A 19,580-nucleotide genomic window follows, 5' to 3' on the forward strand; every position below is an offset into this window, starting at 1 on the left:
GCTTGGGACGCAGGAAGGACTCCGTGTGTGAGCACCTGCTCTGGTGGGCCTGGGCCGCCATTTGCTCAGCACGCGGCCCCTTAGCAGTCGTGGTGAGGATTCAGGGAGCTGTGGGGTGGGGCACCTACCTTTGTGCCAGGTACTGGGCTAGATCCTGAGGGGACGGGTACACTGCTCCCAGCCAGTCCTGAACACCCAGGAGAGACATGGCATGTATGAGTGAGTGTAGAAAAGTCACAGGACTCTGATAGACAGACGTGCAGGACACGGCGACCTGTTCTCAGGTGGGGAGACCAAAGGGGCGCCACAGAGGGCGGGGCCTGGGGGCCAGGTTTCAGCAGCTTGTAGAGATGTAGACTCCTTCGAAGCTGGGAACAGATGGAGCTTAAATATATCATTTTAAAGCCCAGCTGTTGGAGTTAGCATGGGACACCTGGGGAGGTCTGCCTGTGGGCCAGGTAGCAGACGACAATGAGGCATTGTTAGGTGTGATATGGTTGGGTGCTTACACAAGAAAACATCCTTATTTTTTAGAGATTCCTGCTGAAGTATAGGAGTGAAATGCCTATAATTTTCTTTAAAATACTAACCCTTGCCCCAAAAGTAGATAAAGCAAATATGAAAGATGTTAACGGTTATTAAAATTTAGGTGACAGGTATGTAGATGTTAATTATATTAGCCTTTCTAATTTTGTTCACGTTTGAAATTTTTCAAGATAAAAATGTTTAAAGTAAAGTAACGTGACCAGGTTTGCATTTGGGAGAGACCATTCTAGAGGCGGTGGAAGCTAAGAGACACTAAGATTGGACTCAGCTGATAACACGTGGACAGATCCAGGTGGGAGACGTTGAGAATGTGGACTCCGTGCTCAGGGCTGATGGGGGAGCCGCAGGTCCCAGGCTGACTCAGGACACCTGGTGCTGGCGCCTGGGTGGGTGAGATGAGACGGGAGGAGGAACAGCTGTGGGAAGAAGGAGGCAGCAAGTCTGGGTGGCCATGTCGAGATGGGGTGACCCGGGTCTGTTTAGGAAGAGAGGCCCCTTTGCGTGTGGCTGGTGGGTCAGGAGGTCGGACACTCCGGGGCTCAGCCGTGGTTGGGGGGCAGTGGCCTGTAGGTGGTAGTCGGAGCTGTAGGAGGGCATGAGGCTGCCTGGGTGTGAATCACAGAGGAAGACAGAGAGGGGGGCCCAGGACAAGACCCAGGAGCACCAACATCTGAGGAGCAGGAGGGACATTTGCTAATGAGGAAACAGTCCCCAACTATAGCTGGACTTGGACCTGGGAATCTTGCAGGAGGAACACACACACACACACACACACACACACACACACACAGCTGGGATCTGGCCTTGCCTAGGGGTCCGTCTTGATTAAATCCGTAATTGAAATGCTGGCTGATGTCCTTCCAAATGAAGCAGAAACGGGGGGCCCGCCCCCCACAGGGGAGCCTAGCGGATGTGATGCTCCTGCGTCTTGCTTCATAAATAAAGGATGGAAGCGTGTCTTCTGCGGAAAACAACCTCTCCCCTGCAGGCACCCCTGTCCCCACAGGTTCTCTCATCCCCCGTGTCGGGCCACAGGCATCCAGACAGAGGCATGGGGCTGGGACCAAAGCACACGCAAGCGCTCCCCGCAGGGACCTCCCGGAACCAACTAGAAGCAAAATCTGCTTCCTCCTAAGACAACATGCGTTTTCCGGCCTTTCAAAGGCAGGCCAGCCAGTTATAATTGGCTCTCTAATTGGAACTCCCACAAGCTGTTAACTTCTTTACCCGCTGCTGGCGTCTTACGCAAAGGTGACAAACTGCCTCTGCCTTTGGAATGATTTTAAAAAGCCGCTATGGCCTTGTCTCCCTTGCTGACAGCAGCCCCCTCCAGCCACCCCACCACCCCGGGCACCCACACCCACCAGTGAGTAGGACATGGGACACAGCCGGTTCATGAGAAAGGTGGCTGCAGGGAAATTAAGCTCAGAAAGCTGTGTCGCTGGATGATCTCTTGGAGACTGAATGGGAGAAGACCAGGCCCCCAGCCTCTGTCCCAGACGATGGAGGTGTTTCAGGGGCGCCTTCGCTTCCCCAAGTCGGGTTGTTGGGTGACAAAAGGAGATGTGTCTCTTCCTGTCTGTGTTTTCTCCCCGGAGAAAACAGTACTTTTGTGCTGACCCCCCTCCGTCATCAGGATAGCAGTGTGCTTCGGCCGACAGGAAGGGCGTGCGTTAGGGTGCCACCTGCGTGTCCCTGTGGTCTCTCTGGAGTCCCGGGGCCTCCTCAGCTCCTGCCACTGAGATAAGTGCAGGCAGTGCTGGCCTGAGCCCACGAGCCCCTCTGCTCATCTCTCCCCAGCTCCACCTGCAATGACATCACGGCCAGCTTGAAGTCAGCTGTGGTGGGAGTATTTATACCACGGAAATTGGCAAACACTACCATCAAGGCTGTTGTTTTTCTTTCCAACAGCCAGTTTGCTGGCACACCACTGGCCTCCGGCCCAGATGGTTTAACAGGGGGAGGGGAGGCAAAGGAGATGAGGGGAGGGTGTCAGTGGACACAGAGAAGAACACAGTGTCCCTGACGTGGGATGTTTGGGGTGGAGGGTGCTTGTGGACAGGTACTCCGGAGCTCACCTTGCTACTCCAGGTAGAGACAGACAGCTGAGTAGAGGCCCGGGGAGAAAGAACAAGACTCAGAACTGTCCGGGCAGGTGGACGAGAGAGGCGTGTGTGTGGTTGGGACACATTTTGGAGCAAAAAAGACCCATGTTGACATTCTACCCCTCCCATCCGTTATTGATCTGCATGCCCTTGGCCATGGTGTCATGCAGAAAGGAGCTCTGCACCCTCACAGGGCTGTCGTGAGGGGGAATGAGGTCTGAGTCACTGCCCAGCCCATAAGCAGCTGTTAGTCTTCTGTGCCTTTCACGCTCCCAAGGCAGGCGGCTGTGAGAGTTGTGGGTGCAGTACAGGGTTCCCCCTGGTCTGGCAGGAGGAGGAAAGGGTCACTTCTCAGCAAAGCATCCCAGTCAGAGAGCAGGGGGTGCCCAGGTGGGTTGCAGGGAGGCTGGGGCCCAAACCCCTCAGCCCCCGGGCAGACAGCGCCTTCAGGCAGGTCACTGCTGGCTGCAGCGGCCCCTCTGTGCACCGCAGCGAGCCGGGCAGCGTTGTCTTTCCTAAGCCCACACAGTGTGCGAGTCACGTGGCCTAACCACCAGGAGCAATATTCGTGGTGGCTTTAATTTCCTCTCCAATTTCCTCCGTCTCCCTCCGAGTGGTGTTCAGCCCCTCGGGGTCCATTGTGGATCCCTGCACAGGCGCTGGGCTTGGGCGGGCTCCGTGCTCCTGTGAGCCCAGCAGGTGGCCGCACACATCCGCTCGGCCCAACGCCCACTGTTCAGAGGAGGGACCATCGGTGTGCTGTTCCCACCGGGGCTGACCGGGACGTGGGAGGAAATGGCTCCAATCTTGACACTGATTTGTTCCATGTTGAAGTGGCCAAGGACAGGAGCTCATCTGTGTAGGACAGGAAAGTGCCAGGCTCCGTGTCTGTTCCATTTCTGCAGCAGCAGCAGTTCCCCAGGTTCCCCGTGGCCACTGCTGCTCTCTGACTCTGGGGGGGGGGGGGGGGGGGGGGGGGGAGGGGCCCGCGGGGAGGGGGAGTTTATGACCAGAGCCCTGTTTCCGAGCAAACAGCCTTGTTGCCTTTCCTCTCTAAATCACAGCTTTCCCTGCTGTCACACCAGGGGCGCCAAGCAGAGCAAGCCCGCCCCCCTCCCCACCGCCCCCCACCTTCCTGCCTGATTCCATGTGTGCGTCCTCTTGTTATTAGTGGAAAAATATTTTCCAAGTCTTATCAATTCCAATCCTCCTCCCATCACAAAGTATCTTATCATTCCTGTCTGTTCCTGTTGAAAATGGAAAAATAGTCGGTGCCAGATCCCGGCAGAGAGGGGGAAGGTACTCGACAAAATGACCACATTCCCCGTGGCAGGTAGTGAATCACCGAATCACCGGCCTTTGTGTCGAGAACTGTCCCTCCCCAGCTGCCGTGGGCACAGGGCAACCCCAGGGCGGGACTCCGGGGGGCAGCCCCAGCAGGGACTGTGGGAGCACTCTGGCTTGCTGCTTGTGTAGCCCCGTTCCCCATGAAATCCAGATGGAGCCTGCATCCCCAGGTGGGTTCGGGCGGGGGTGGGGGCAGTGGCCTAGAAGCCTTGCTAGCTTTCGTGGCTGCGGGGCACACACCATGGAGCCACCCCGACAGCACCCTCTCCACTCCTGCCGGGGCACAGGTCCACTGCACCCAGAGGTGCAAGTTGGTGCAAAATCATCCCTGTGCCCTCCTCATCGGGACCCTGGGCTGGACGGGAGTGGGCGGCTGCGTGGAGCTGGGCCCTGGCACCCAGGCCACAGTCATCTATTGAGTGCCTACAGTGCACCGGGCGGGCACTTGCCAGGGACTGGGACTGCCGTTCCGTCAGCAGGCATTTCCTCCTGTCCACTGGGTCCTGAGGCTGAGAGCAGGCTCTAAGGTGGGCAGTGGGTGGTGGACCTCGGACCAGGCCCGGGAGGGCGTCCTCCCGGTGTGACCTCTCCAGCCTTGTCCTGCCCAGTGGGGCCAGGACTTCTCACTGTATTGGAACAGCTGGGACAGGCCTTTGTTTTCAGTTGGTGATAAACGGTCAGACCCAGGTACTGTGACGCCCACCCCATACCCTGTCTGAGGACGGGCTGACACGGACAGAGGCCTGGCGAGGGCCTGGCGGGGTCATTTGAAGGGCCCTCACACTCTTGGCTTCTCCCGGGAAACCCCCTCTCAGCTCTGTGGTGGTCACGAGGGGACTGTTTCTGACCATGGAGAACCTCCACTCCCCCACCCCCTGGAGTCCTGTCTCTCTCCCACCATCCCCCGTGGAGTGTGTGTCTGCCCCACCCGCCCCGGAGGAGCTCTGTGGCCACCTGGGCTGCTGCTCTCACCTGTGCAAGCAGGTTCCGGGCCCCAGGGGAAGGCTGAGCCTGCGCTCACAGCTTCCCAGAGGCCCACGTTGCTCAGCTGGGCTCCGCGGGCCTGGGGTGGACGCTGTCCCCTGAGGGTGGGAGGCTGGGCCTCAGCTTGGGAGGGTGATTAGCACCAAACTTTCCCCTACGAGGATGGGTGTGGGGAAGCGCCGACTTCCAGGCCACCCTGTGCTGTCGCCTCTGCGCGACTGGTTGTTGGGGGAGGTGGATAAAAAGAAATGTCAGCCAGGGAGATGTACAAATCAGTCAACAGGAGTCTCTTGCCCATCACCAGTGGACAGTGTTAGCACCATAGAAGTCATGGGCTGGGTGAGGCAGGTCCCAGGGCACCGGGTCAGACTGCGCTTTCTCTCTGCTAAGAGCTGGTGGTTAGCGTTCCTGTCCACGCGGAGCCTCTGGGCTGGTGCCACTGCAGCAGCAGAGCTTGTACTTCAAACGGCCACCTGGGGAGGGGAGGCTGGAGCTTCCTCAGGACTGTTACCAACCGTAGGAAGGAGATGCCCAGCTCCCCACATCTTTCTGGGACCCCAAGGCTTCCTCCTGCCCCCTTCACCCCTCCAGGGCCTCCTGCCCAGCACAGATGCTGACCTGAGAGTCCTTCTCGCTGGGGTGCCCTGAGGTTGCGCGGGACTTGCTGACTTTCCTTCAGTAGTCAGGGGTCCTCAAACTACGGCCCGCGGGCCACATGCAAGTACAAAGATTGTATTTGTTCCCGTTTTGTTTTTTTTACTTCAAAATAAGATATGTGCAGTGTGCATAGGAACTTGTTCATAGTTTTTTATTTAAACTATAGTCCAGCCCTCCAATGGTCTGAGGGACAGTGAACTGGCCCCCTGTTTAAAAAGTTTGAGGACCCCTGAGTTAGGTCATCACCGTAGAGCTTGGGGGGTGCTCACCTGGTGTTTCTGGGGGCACTCTTGAGTTCTGATGCTCTGCCTGGGGCTGCAGGGAGCCCCTCCGCCCGGGGGCTGGGACCCCATCACCCTGTGGCCTGGTGGGACACCGGGCACTAGGATAAAAGTGATTCCCCTGCCAGGGCTGGGCTGGTGCAGGGAGGACTGGGGTGAAAGAGGGAGCGGCTCCCAACGCCTTCGCTCTATGTTCCCAGGAGGAAGCAGCCCCCTGAAGTCAGAGGAGCTCAGACATCCTTATTGAGGGGAAGCCATCCTTCCCCTCTTCCTGATCCCGCAGAGTAAAAGGACCCGAGGTTCTCGGTCGCTGGCTTGGAGGTGGGGTGGGGGACTGCCAGGGGCACAGTGTACCCCACCTCTGGCTTGGAGTTTGACCAGTTGCCTAAATGGCCTCGTCTCCAGGGGCTTGTCTTCGATGAGCTCAGGAGGCAGTGCTGCTGGGGGGAGGGGTGCAGGGAGGGAGCTGGGCTGTGGCCCATCCTGCTCTGCAGCGGCATCCACACTGAGGGGACTCTGTGCCTTACCTTCCGGGCCCCATCAGAGGGGGCCCCGCTCCAGCCTGGGTCTGGAGAGCCCACGGTCTGGCGCCCCTGGAGTCTGGCAGCCACCACACGGAGCTGGAGGCGCTCTTGAGTTCTGAGTGCCCTGCCTGAGTGCCCCAGAACTTCTCCCCCAAGAAGGGTTATGCCCTGGGCGCCCCGCTGTGAGCCATGGGGTGCAGCGCCAGCTAACCAGCGGAGCCCTCTTGGAATGCGGCTCCAAGACCCCCAAATGCCCAACACCCTCTCTAGAGACCCCGGCAGGGCAGCCTGATGGGAGCACAGAGCCCTGAGCTGGCCCAGGACACCTGCGTTCTGAAGCCAGCTTGGCCTTCACCTGGCTTGGTACCTGGGCCAGGTGCCTGCCCTCCCAGGTGTGGCTGCAGAGAGGCGGGAGCCTGCCCCACACCTGTCAGGTATGATCTGGAAGAGGCGTCTCCTCCCGGAAGAATTAGACACCCAGGGCCAGACATGGCCCAGGAAGCTCTTACGGGCAGGGGTGGCAGCTCCTCCTCTGTAGCTACAGGGCCCTGAGCTAGTCACCCCGACTCTGCGCCCTAGCCTTCCCATTGGCTTAAAGAGAAGGGGGTGGGGTGGAGCGCCTTGTTATCCTTCCAGCAGGCCTCGCTCTGCTGCCTCCCCACATGAGAGATGGCCCTGCCCGCTCACGGCGTGTGTCTCGGGCAGGACCCACACCACACCCCCCTGTCCAGGCAGAGGCAGGGAGCCTGGCCGGAGTGACAGCCGGGCCCTGAGCGCCCGTGCCGGCACCGTGCTTGGTGCCTGGGTGCAGGAATGAGCTCGGGCGCGTAACAGGAGTCTGTGGGCGGAAGGAGACAGGAGGAAGGAAAGAACTAGAACAGCTTTGGTTGTAGCCAAGGGAAGGAGCCCCCTGGAAACCTGGCCCCCAGAGGCTGTCAGCTCACTGTGATCTCGGCCCGTGCTTTCCCGCCCAGGTGCCCATTTCCTGCCTGTTAATAAAGAGGCGGGCCCTTTGGGAGTGTTGGTGTCCTTCTCCGCCACCCCTGGCCGCTCGGTGCCTGCTGCCGAGAGGGGGCAGGTGTGGGTCTCTGCTACTTGGAAGCTGCTGGCAGGCTCACTGTGGGCCCTTCCCTCAATGTCCCCCCACCCCCACCCCCAGTGACTGTTCTCTAAAAGCCACCACAGCCTGGGGGATTTCGGCACCAGTGCTGAAGCACCCGTTTCAAAGAAATTAGGCCAGAGGAAATTTGGGGCCCAGGGGCCTGAGTCTGTGAGGTGGTCTCAAGGCCAGACCGCCCCAGCCTCCCTGCTGGTGGTCACCCCTGGCATCAGAGTCTCCCAGCCATCCTGGAGGAAAGCAGCTTTTAGCAGATGCTGTGAGTCAGATGCTTTAAAGGGGGGCAGCGGGGGCGGGGGGGCACGCTTTCCTGGGCTTACTGGCTCCTTCGCTGGAACCCACGGCGAGGCCTCCTGCAGGTGCCAGGTTAAGCAGCTGAGCTCCGGGAGGCAGAGGAGCTGGGGCAGGTCTGGATCTGCCATTTCTCTACCATTTCTCTGGAATGAGTGGAGGGGTTGTGTGGGGCTGTTCTGGAAGCTTCTTCAGACCCTGAAGGGCTGTCAGGTAGGAGGGGGAGGGGACTCTGCCCGACCCCAGAAGACTCAGCAAACATCAGAGAGTGGGAATTAGATAAAAGGGCTCCTTAGGGCTCCACGTTTTTAACCAACAGTTCAGACTGCCCACTGAAGGTGTGGGCACCTGGGGAAGTGGTGAGCTCCCGGTCACTGGAGGGTGCAAGCAAGAGTAGGAGGCTGCCCGTCGGGGACAGCAGAGGGGCTTGTATGTCACAGAGCGGAGGCCCAGGCCCCCTGCTAACCCCGAGGGTTTCTGCTTGCAGAGCTAGCTGGCCTCTGGCTTAGAAAACTAAGAGGTTTTTGAAAAATTGAGTTTTGTTTCCTTCTGAGTTGATTTCAATGCTGGAAAGGTCTGGTCCCCAAAAGGCACATTTCTTCAAATAAAACATTTGACCTGGAAAAGGGGCCCCATGAGAGCGCAGCCTCCTGCAGCCGTCAGATACCCTGAGTGAGCAGAGGTGTGGGCCGCTCTCTGGCTGCCTGTGGTCACCCCGGGCAGCGGGGGGCGGGAGGGGGGGCTGGGTCTTTCCCTCCTCCCTCTGGAGTACTCAGCACCCTTCACAGCACACACTGGTGAGGGAGCGCCTCCAGAGGTGTCTGCTTAGTGCCAGACTACGGCCTCCTGCCCGCCCTCTGCCCCAGACCCCCTCTCCTTATTGGTTGCTGGGGCCACAGGCTTCTCCCTGGGCACTGCACCCCATGGTGGCCTGAGGTCACGGGCACATGGTTTAGTTAACTTGCAGAGGAGTAAGGGGAGGGGCACCCCCGGTTTTAGTTCTGACATGTGAGCAGGGGGAGTGGGAGTCGTGGAGGACAGAGGCCACAGGGCGGCCGGGAGAGTCCCTGTCAGTCTCCAGCCCCGTCAGAGATGGAGAAAGGCCAGTCCCCGGAGCCTGCCTCCATCAGGAGCTGCTCCCCAATGCGGCAGGCCCTCCGCCAGGAGCCGCTCAGCGCACTTTCCCTCCCTCCTGTGCCCCTCGTGCTCTTCGTGCTCTTCGTCCAGTCCCAGCACAGGACACCTGCAGCCCTTTGTTGCTCTGAAGCCGGCCTCATGAATATTTGGTCCCCTCACCCCAGGGCCAGGGGCAGGGTGGGTGGGGCTTGGAGACCAGCAGGTGCCAGCTGCTGAGCACGCCGCTTAGATGGGGGCGAGGTGGTCAGGACTGGCTGCTTGGCCGGTGGGGAAACTGTCAAATTGAACAAAATCGCCAAAACAGAAAGACCAGCCTCACTCCAGTCCTCACCCACACTTCAGAGATGCCGAGAGGAAAAGGGACTCGGACTCCCAGGGGGGTCTTCTCTAGGACGTCCTTGACTCGCCCTTGACTGACCTAGGGAAGGGCTGAGTCGCAGTGTGAACCGGCGCATCCGGAGCTCCGGTGGGCACGGGTGTGGGTCTCGGCCGCCCTGGGCCTCAGCAGGGCACCAGGATCTGGCTCTGTGGGCCGCCTGGCCTGGTGAGGCCGGCCCTCCTGGGCAGGTGGAGCTGGCAGGGACTCACATCAGCCCCTGGCAAGCTCTGCGATTTCTAAGCTCTGAACACAAACAGAGGGAGACACAAAACAGAGCCCAGCGTGGGCCGGGCCCCACGGAGTGCGGGCATCCAGGTGGGGGCGCCGGGCACTGCCCGCTGCATGTGTCCCCTTCCTTTTCAAGGCACGGTTGGAAGGTGGGGCGGGGCTCAGGGCCCCCCTCAGCCGCGCCCACAAAACACTCCTGCTCAGACTGACGGTGCCTGTGGTGCTCACCAGAGGACGAGCGCCCGGGAGCAAGGGCTGGGGGCCTGCACGGGCTCTGTGTTCCCAGAGCTGCTCCAGGGAGATCCTTTCAAAGCCGCGGCTCCCGTGGTCTCCTCGGGGCGGCACTGGCCGCAGTCTGTGCACGTTCTGAGACCACCACTCACTCCCCCTGCTTCCCTCTGGCCCGCCGCCGCCTCAGGAAGGAAAATGCAGACACCTGGACAGAAACAGCGGTGGGAGTGTGCTGGTTTTCCCATGTGAGGCTTACAGTTCCCCTAACGCAGACTTCCCTGGGAGGGCAGGGGCTCCTGTGGGGTCCTCGTTCCCTCCTGGCTTCTAGAAACCACTCTTGCGGGCCTGGTAGTCTTCCAGAAAGCTCTCCCTGTGCCAGGCCCATCGCCCTGGCAGGACAAGCAGAGAGCAGCTGGGGTTGAGCACTGTGCTCTGAGTCTGAACCGTGGGGACTCGCCACATGCCGGGCCTCTCCTCCTGACACCTTCAGGGTCTAGCGGCTAGTGAGACTCTAGCCTCTTCGGTGTTCAGCAGGTCAGGGCCTGGAGCGAGGCTCTTTTCCTCTCTGGCCCCTGTTTCCTCATCGGTAAAGCAGTGTAGGACCAGCCCTGGCTGGTGTTCTCCGTGGTTAGAGCATCATCCTGAGCACTCAAAGGTCGCAGGTTCGATTCCCCGTCAAGGGCACGTACCTGGGTTGCAGGTTCAATCCCTGGCTCTGGCCAGGGTGCGTGCCAGAAGGCAACCAGTTGATGTGTCCTCTCACATGTCTGTCTGTCTGTCTGTCTCTCTCCCTCTCTCCCTCTCCTTCCCTCCCCCACGCCCCCCCCCTTCCCTCTCTCTAAAAAGCAATGGAAAAAATATCCTCAGGTGAGGATTAACAACAACGAAGAGTGTAGGACCAGCGGGCAGTAGGTGGTTCCGGGTTTTCCTGGGGAGCCGTGTCAGGTCTGTGGCGCAGGAGCAGCCAGCTTAAGGGGCGGCCATGGCAACCCTTTGGGCTCCTGTGGGAACAGAGCACCTCTCCCTGGGGACCGCCTCCCTGCTGGGCGGCGTCAGGCTTGGGGGTGCAGAGACGACCATCCTCCAGGCAGGCGCAGCAAAGCCTCATGGGAGCAGAGGAGGAGGTGAGCCACCTGGATGAATCAGTCCCTACCACCCAGCACAGTTGTGAAGCACTTTTTAACCGGAGACATAGGACATGTTGGTTGTGATCCCGTGCACAGTATGTTAATAGAGCCTGTGGGTCCGTGCCTGTGTCTCCAGGTGGATTGGTATTTTTGAAGGACCTCCTGACGGCCCTGCCCTAATTCCCACCCCCATCCCTGCCGTGGTGTGATGGCGTCGTTTGCAACCCAGAATGGGACAGAGGATCTTTAAGGGCTCCTGTCCCACCTGACACCGGACTTCCTCCCCTGCCCTGGCCTTGGTGGGTCCCGCAGCCTCTGCGGAACGCAGGCCGGCTCTGCCGCAGCGAGGGCAGCCTGCCCAGAGCAGGGCCCGCGAGGAGTCTGCAGCAGCAGCAGCCAGGCCCGCAAGGAAAGCACAGGGGAGGTGTTCATCTCCATCCTGCGGCTGAATGTGTGCTTTCCAGAGCCTCTTGCCTGGGAAAAAGCAGCCCCCAGGGGCGGGGGCGGAGGTTGACCCCCAGCCAGAGCTGAGCCTTGTGGCTTCTTTTTAGCAGTGGCTTGGCTGGGGAAGGATGCTTTCATGCGCGATGCCATCTCCCTGTCTCCTAGACCTAGAGGGCAAGCAGTGGCCCGTGACTCGGCCTTGAGCCCGGAGGGCTGACTTGGCACTTGAGCACAGCACAGGGGGGTGTCTAAAACCTCCCAAAAGGGCTTTGTCCTGCAGCCCCGATGTTGGCCTGAGCCAGGGCTGCCCAGGAAGCCTGGGGCATGGCAGCCCGCAGGCCCGGGCGCCCTCCGCATGTGGCAGCAATTACCACACTCACACAAAGACATGAGTGGGGAAGGTGCTAATTGTCCTCCAACTAGCCAAGTCCATTTTGTCTCGTTTGAAATAACAGGTTTAATTTAATCCCTTATTTCCAATTTGGTGCAGCACTAAGAGCTTAATGTACAAAAGACCTGATTATAATAATTACAGGCTAAGCTTGGGAGGCCGTCTTCGTTTGTGTCTGAAGAAAGGGACTAACAAGCCACCTCCTCAGTGGGTCCCCCTTCTCAGGAGGCGGTCCCAGCTGCCTCCTCACCCCCAGTGGCTCCAGGAAGGCAGGGTGGCGACAGGTGGGAGTTTGTTTGCACATCCTCCCCGAGAGGAGAAAGGAAGGCCAGCGCGAGAGTTCGAATCTCAGCTCCGGCGCTTCCCCTGCAGGCGCGTCTCAGGCAGGTCTTAGAGGTGAGCGAGGGTGCCTGCCTGCCCTGGCGTAGCCGGGCGCCTGGCACAGAGCAGTCGCTTGGCTGCATTAGGATTTTCACTGGGCCCCGAGCTTGGAGAGCAGGACTGCTTCGTGCCCTCCCCTGGGTCCCCAGCACATGGCTGGGACCTGGGCAGGCATTCCGGTGGTTTGGGGATTTTGATACAGGGGAGGGCAGGTGATTGTGGTAATGAAATGTCAATCATCGGAATCTGTCTCCTACCAGCCTGGAGGGCTGGGAGCGGGCCGTGTGCTCCAGGTAGCGCTGCTGCGGGGCCAGTGGGACCTGGCCCTGGATCCATCGTCAGGGCTCTGGGCAGATGGACTGGAATAGATGGCTCCCCGGTGGGGGGCCCAGGCTGGGACTGGCTAAGGTTGGGGAGGGGGAGGGGAGCTGCATCCTCCAGATACTCCTGGGCTGTCTGAACCACGGAGTTCATACTGGGAGGAAGTTGGGTACAGCTGGTGGGGAGAATCCTGGTAGTTAAATGTCAGCCTCAGGAATTGGGCCTTGGATCTTCGGGGAAGAGGGGAGGCAGGGCCTGTAGAATTGGGGAAAGTGTCCGGGTTCTAGGACCTAAGAGCACATCCCAGCCGGGGAAGGCCTCACACAGCAGAGGGGCTTGGGTGGGGAGGCAGTCCTGACATCCAGCACGTCCAGGTCCCAGCCGCCTCTGGCCCACCCGCCAGCACCGCTGGCCCCCAGCAGTGGCCGGACCCCAGCCGGAGATTGTTCTGGTTGATTCCTTGTGTGACTGGTTTCTGGGCTGCGCTTGGCTTACCGGGGCACTGGGGAGGGGCCGAGTTTCATTCGCTTGCCCAGCCCGAGCTGGCAGCCCCTGGCAAGTCTGTGATGTCTCCCGGGGCAGCTCCAGCTTTCGGCATTAGTCCTGCTAACCAGATTGCTCAGGAAGCTTCGGGGTCACCGGGAAGCGCAGCCTGTTCCTAGCTCGGCATGTGAGTTCAGGCGGGACATCCAAGCCCACAGGAGCCCTGGAACACGAGACCCACAGGCTCCTGGCTGCCCAGCGCTGAGGGTGATGGGCAGACTAGCCCTTCGGCTGGTTCTCTGCCAGCTTGTGGGGGGCAGGTAGACTTACCCCTGCCATAGACCCTCTGGCACCCCATGGTAAGCTGCACCCAGATCCAGGAGCTGGCCCCGTTCTAAGTAAAATGCCCAGCACAAGGACTGGTGGCCTTGTTGCCACTCCAGCAGGGGGTCGGGTGGAGGGGGCGTTGCAAGTCATTGCTGCTGAGAATGGTGGCCTCTGTCTCACTCCGGCTGGGCTGAGGCCCTGCTCCTCCTGGGCCCACATCTTCTTGGTCCACTTGGTGGCTAACAGGACCCCCCGGTCCTTTGGCACCTGTAGCCATCCCAGGCCTCAAAATCACAGCCAGTCTGAGGGTACGAACGGGGGCAAGGAGCCTTCCCAGTCCTTGAGCGAATCTCCTGGCTCCCAACAGGCATCCGGAGCCGGGGCAAATCTGTGCCCTGGAGAGGAGCCACTTCTCGGCCATGAGCGGGACAAGGAGCGGCAGCCAGTGGCTGGAGAAATGAAAGGGAAGAGACAGCAGGGCAGCTGCCCATCTGCTGCTGCTCAGATGTAACTGGGTTAGCGCCTCAGGGGCTCCGGGCTTGGCTCTTAAAGCGGCAGAAGCCAGAAGCGGCAGAGGCGGTGGCACGCTGGGGAGGACGGGGCCTTGGGCCTCAGGCAGCCCCGGGCTGGCCAGCAGCTCCGTGCTCATTGGCTCTGTGACCCTGGGCAAGACACTTGGCCTTTCTGCACCTTGTCTCCTTGAATCTAAAGAGGTGGCCATGTGAACACGTGTCCAGCGTGGTGTGACCTCAATTACAGTCTCTACCTGCAGCCAAGTAACCAAAGAGGCCTCTTTCCATCCTGCCAAGTGGCGTGTCCCCCTCACCCCCTTGCCAAGCACACGCCGTGTGTCTCCCTGCCACGTAGAGCGAGCCACTCAGAAAAGGTGGCGTGCATTCAGCACTTTAGATGCCCTGAGAAAGCCATGCCTCGGGGGGGGGGGGGGGGGGGGGTGATGGGGCTCCTCTGTCATCTTTTCGCCTGCTGCTGGTTGCCAGCACCCAGAACCCCTCCCGCCCTCGCTTCTCTGCTGGGTAAGTGGGAATGTTCTAGGGGGAGCTCCAGCTGATTACCTCCCCCGGAAGAAAGAGGCAGGAACTCATTAGCCCTCACATCCTGTTGACTGCAACCTGGGCAGGTGGCCTCCGATTCTCCCACCTGCCCTGCGAGGTTGGGAAGTGAGGGTTTTGCGCTCTGGGCTTTTCTCTAAAGGACCAGAGTGGGGAGAGCACCACCGAGGAGCTGGATGTGCTTGCTCACCCCCCGCCCCGCCCCCATCTCCCCCCCTCCCTGCCCGGCTCCTCCCAGATGGATTTCAGGCAGTGAGGAGGTGGGAAGGCGGTGGGAGGGCCGCCCTGGCCGCTGAGGCAGCTAGCTGTGTGACTCTCACCTGCAGCCGGGGGAGGAACCCTGGAGCCTGCGGTTAGTTCTCTGCTGCCCATCAGGTACTCCCCCACTGCGGGCTCTTTCTCCGCAGCAATAAGAGCAGGCCATACGCCAGGTGCCCGTGCCCATGTGAACGTGCCTTGGGGGCTCCCCAGCTGAACTGAATGAACTAACATAGGCACTTAGAACCGTGCCTGGTGTCATCAACACCGCGAAAGCATCTGCTGTGTCACTGCTATCACTGCTAACCGTCTCCCTGCCAGGAAGCCCCAGTCCGTGCTGGCCGTGGGTCACCCCGCCCCCCACTTTTGGGGCAGGTGTCAGTTGGTACGTACAGGACAGCCCACTGGGTCAGAACAGACCGTCCGCTCCCGGAGGTTCACTCCCGGTGTTAAATATTCAGATGAACTGTGTGAAATGGCTTATTTCTCATTCAAAAGCGGCTGAATGTCAGCACTTATCCGGTTCAGGTGGCTGCTCTGGCCGGTGCCCCAAGTGCAGGAGAACTTGAGCTCATTGCAAGCCCAGCCTAAGCAGACACATGCCTGCCTCCAAGGGACTTGCTGAAACCCAAGGACAGATGGCAGCCCCGAGCTGACTGTCTGTCTGTCTGTCTGTCTGTCTGTCTCTCTGATGCCTACAGGCCCTGATCCTTCATCAGCTGCGCCGCTACAGCCTCGCGGAGAAGATTCTCCGGGACGCGGTGCAGGTGAACTCCACGGCCCACGAGGTCTGGAACGGGCTGGGCGAGGTCCTCCAGGCTCAGGGCAATGACACAGCCGCCACCGAGTGCTTCCTGATGGCCTTGGAGCTGGAGGCCAGCAGCCCCGCGGTGCCCTTCACCATCATCCCCCGGGTGCTCTGAGCAGGCGCCCGGCAGCCTGGCAGCCGCTCAGGCCCGGAGGCCCCACCTGGGGTGCCCCGAGGGGACAAGTCTGCCACACCGAGGCCCTGGGTGGACGTGCGACTGGCCACAGTGATCTGACCAGACCACCCCGCATCATCGCTCTCCCGCGTGCACGCCTGTGGCCTCGGCCGCCCAATGACCATTTCTGAATCTACTGACGTTGCTCAACAGGGATTATGTGCCATATCTTGTTAGTTGACATCTGAGTTTTAAGTGACATGGTTATGGAAATAATCCGCAAATGTAGAAGAATATACTCAAAGTTAAAATTCCGTGGCAGCACAGATTATTTTTATCAGAGCTGTAAAGAAAGCTGTTCTCTCCTCCTCGCCCCCCTGCCCCACCCCTGGCCCAGAAACCAAATGTGAATCTTCTTTTCCCACCTCAAGCCAGGACTCCGGCCAACGACTTCTTGGTTTTGTTGTTGATACTTGTACCATGTGATGAATTACTGTCCTCACTTAGAACAAAGCCTGAGTCCAAGAATATTTATATTTTGCCAATATATGCCTGTTACAAGAGAAGGAAATATGAGTTATTTAAGTTTAACTTTTTTATGTGAATTCAGAGTTTATTTATCAATGGAAAGATGTACAAAGAAGCTTCAAATGGAATATTTACCGACATTCCTTATACATGACAGACACTTGGCTAAATGGGAAGATGATGTTAATAATAAAAAGATTTTTAAATGGACCCATTGCCTATGTCGTTAGTGAATGCACACAGAAGCTTAAGGCTCAGTTCCCGGGGTGGGTGAGGAGCTGTCTGCACCTGGGGCCACCTGATTTTAGTGTGGGAATTCACCTTTCCCAACTCTCCCCACTTATCTGGGGTTGGAGCATGTGACTCAGGTCTGGCCAATCAACATCCAGCATTCACAGCCACAGAGGACCAGGAATGAGCATGTGCCTGAAGTGGTCCAATCAGAGTGGGAGCTGCAACGAAAGGCTCTCACTCTTCTGCTGAACTTAAACCTGAGCAGAGAAGCTAGAATCGCAGCAGCCCCCCAGCCGCCATGAGGGTGCGGGATGGGGAAAGGGGGAGGGGAGGGTGTAGAAGTGTTGGGGCCAAATGTGAAGCCAGGGACTGAATCCAACAGAGTGGATAGCAAAGACCAAGAACCAGAAACAACGTGAGCAGGCCTCTCCAACCCCCAGGGTTTCCCGGCTGAGCATCTATGGGTGGCCCTACCTTGCCAGGACCCGGGAAAATGTGGTCTTATACACCCTAAAGTCTTAAGGACCCCACCCAAGCTAGGCATAACCTCCCTGACTCATTGGGCCGGCAGGCAAGGGGGCAAGCTGAGGTGGGGAGAGACCACAGACAGGAATCTGCTATGGGCAGAGCAGACAGGCACCCCAGGCTCAGCACTGACCTGCCAGGTGGCATCTGGGGCCCCATAAATCATGGAATTTGCAACATGAGACAAGAAAGCAGGTGCTCAGTGGGGCAGCAGCTCACCTACTGGAGGGTCGAGCCCAGCCCTGCCATCCTATGCAGAGGTTTGGGGCAAGCAGGGCCAGCCCAGATGAGAACCTGGAAAGCAAGATCCAGGGGGTCCTTGCAGGTAGAGCCAGTGAACCTTGGGGGTTCTCCTTTCAAGGCTCCCGCCTCTCAGGCAACTAGAGAGCAAGCTGAGGGTGAGGGTGGTGAGTTAGAGAAGACCAGGGAGGGAAGGAGGGAGGAAGGAGAGGAGGGGAGAGAGGAGGCCCTTCTTCAAAGAGTGCCAGCCCCTCCCAGCAGAGAAGGACCTTGGGGACAGGGCCACGTTGGGCCTGGATGGGGAGGGTTGTGGGTCCCAGGCTCACTCTCCGGGCTGGGGAAGGATGTGAGCTCAGCCCCTCCCCCCACCCCCTCAGGTGGGACCAAGGTCTCCGTCCCCTGTGCTCCTGGCCTGTCTTCATGGCCTAGAGGGCATGCATGTGCCCATGTCTGACCACATGGAACAGCCCGACTCCTCCAGATGGTCACTTAGATCTCCTCTGTGGTCACACAGTCAGCCTCAGATGCCCCATCCCATCTGCCCACGGGAAGTCCAGCCCTTAGCCAGGTACCTGCTCCACATTCTCTCTATGTCCACCCTCCACCCTGTCCATGTGGGGCACCAGCCAGGGCCCCAGCCCTGTGGTCCCTCCCCAGCTCACCCCAGCATGGCGAGTACTGGCTAGGGTGGGCAGCACGCCTCGGCTGAAGGCCAATCCATGCTCCGCTGGCTCCCTCTTCCATACCTCCCTGCCCACCCCATCCCCCAGCTCCCCAGGGAGTCCTCTCACTGCTTTTCTTCTCTCCCCTTGCTCTCCCGCCCCCCCTCCTCTCCCCACACCTCTCATGGCCCGCAGGGTAGACTTGTCCAATTCAGGGACCAATCGCGTTGGAGAATTGTGACTAGTGCTCTCAGGGCTTGTGCAAGGTGGTCGCATGGTGACCCAGCAGCTCTTAGCATTCCTTGCACCTCTTCCTCCTTCCCCACCGCCTCTGTTTCCTCTCCCTGTCCTTACTCAAAAAGCACCTCACACCTGACCGAAAGCTCCTGAGAACCTTGTGGGGCCTGCTCGGGGAGTCAGGCAGTGGGCAGGCCATACTGAGCCAGAGGACTCCACGTGCACCCTCCCCCCCCCGCCCCCCCCTCCCCCACACACACACACACACACACACACACGCACGCAACAGGCCAGTCCTCGGGGGCTGACCCTCAGAGCTCCCGTTCCTGCCACCAGCCTTCCTCTCCTCCCACTCTCTGTCACTCATTTCCTACTGCCCCGCCCACACTGCAGCCAGATGGGACCAGGAAAAGGACATCCTGTGAATGTCTCAGACAGGTGAAGACATCCTTTGGAAGGCCTTTGGGGGCCAGGCTGAGGCCCCCTCCTCAAGGCCATCCCTGGGATACCTGTTCCAGCTCTGCACCTGCCTGGGGGCAACCCTGATTGAGTCACCATCCCTCTCTGCATCTCAGGGTCCTACAAGGACAGGCAGCCCTGCCCAGCCCGCCTTCCGGACTGAGACTGAGTCAGCAGGCAGCTGGAGGGATCCTGGGGTGCAGCCAGGGGCCACCACCCCCAGGGCCACCATGTGTGACCTCAGAGCCAGGCTGCAGCAGGACCCCCCTGGAGGCTCAGGCCGAGTGGGGCTCCCTGCAGGAGGTGGCAGGCAGGTTGCAGGGTGCCTTCTGCAGGTCTGCCTGGAGCCAGGAGCTCCAGATGGTGATCTGGGCTGCCCGCAGCCTCCCCGGCCCTGCCTGCCTCCCCCGTCTTCTGCTGGGTGACCCCTGACCCCTGCGGACAATAGGGCTTCCTGGTGACCACTGCGCTGTGGGTCACACCGATCTGGCTGGAATCCAGCTCTGCCTGGGCACGTCGCCTCCAGTGAGAAAGGGCCTCAGCTCTGGCTCTCTGGGGGGGACACTTCCAGGGCTGTTGGGCACATTGCTATAATGAAGCCCGGTGCCTGGGCCCGGGGGTACCCTGCAAGGTCGTGCTTCTTTCTTCCCTGCCCAGCACAGGGCGAGGGGTGAGCGGCCAGGGGCACACATGGAGCTCTGGCGCAGGGCAGGAGGGGACAAGCTGGCTCTCTTCTCCCTCTGCCCACGCAGAGCTATTTGCAGCCGAGCTGGAGGCCAGGCGGTGACTCCCACTGCACTTCATTGTTGCGCTCCTGCAGGGCGCCTCCCGTGGAGGAGGAGGTGAGGGCCCTAGGTGGGTCCTGCCCTGTCCACAGTGCCAGCTGGTGGCCTCTCCTCTCCTTTGCCTTCTGGGCCTCACAGGGTTGTCCTCAGGCCCTGAGTCCAGCGTGAGGAGGGAGGTGAGAGGCAGCCCTGCCCCCATGCGCTGTGGGCGGCTCACAGCTGGCTGTGGGGGCCTCCAGGCCTGGTGAGCATTGGCCTTCGGACTGAAGGGTCCCAGGTTTGATTCCAGTCAAGGGCACATGCCTGGGTTTCGGGCTCGATCCCCAGTAGGGGGCGTGTAGGAGGCAGCCAATCAATG

The 19,580-nt window shown here is 59.9% G+C and overlaps 1 protein-coding gene across 6 annotated transcripts in view; it reads left to right on the forward strand.

The window, feature by feature from the left end:
* TTC7B (tetratricopeptide repeat domain 7B) overlaps positions 1-16,290 on the forward strand; it is a 191,992-nt gene extending 175,702 nt beyond the window's left edge. For all 6 annotated transcript variants that reach the window (XM_070414930.1, XM_070414946.1, XM_070414963.1 and 3 more), the window contains one exon: positions 15,331-16,290. In XM_070414930.1, the coding sequence (XP_070271031.1) occupies positions 15,331-15,552 (222 nt within the window). In that variant the 3' untranslated portion in view covers positions 15,553-16,290. The remainder of the gene's footprint in view (positions 1-15,330) is intronic.
* Positions 16,291-19,580: the final 3,290 nt, after the last annotated feature.

This window comes from Myotis yumanensis, unplaced genomic scaffold, assembly GCF_028538775.1.
Source record: "Myotis yumanensis isolate MYYU_CA2020_CCGP unplaced genomic scaffold, mMyoYum1.0.hap1 SCAF_1, whole genome shotgun sequence".
Taxonomy (NCBI): Eukaryota; Metazoa; Chordata; class Mammalia; order Chiroptera; family Vespertilionidae; genus Myotis; species Myotis yumanensis.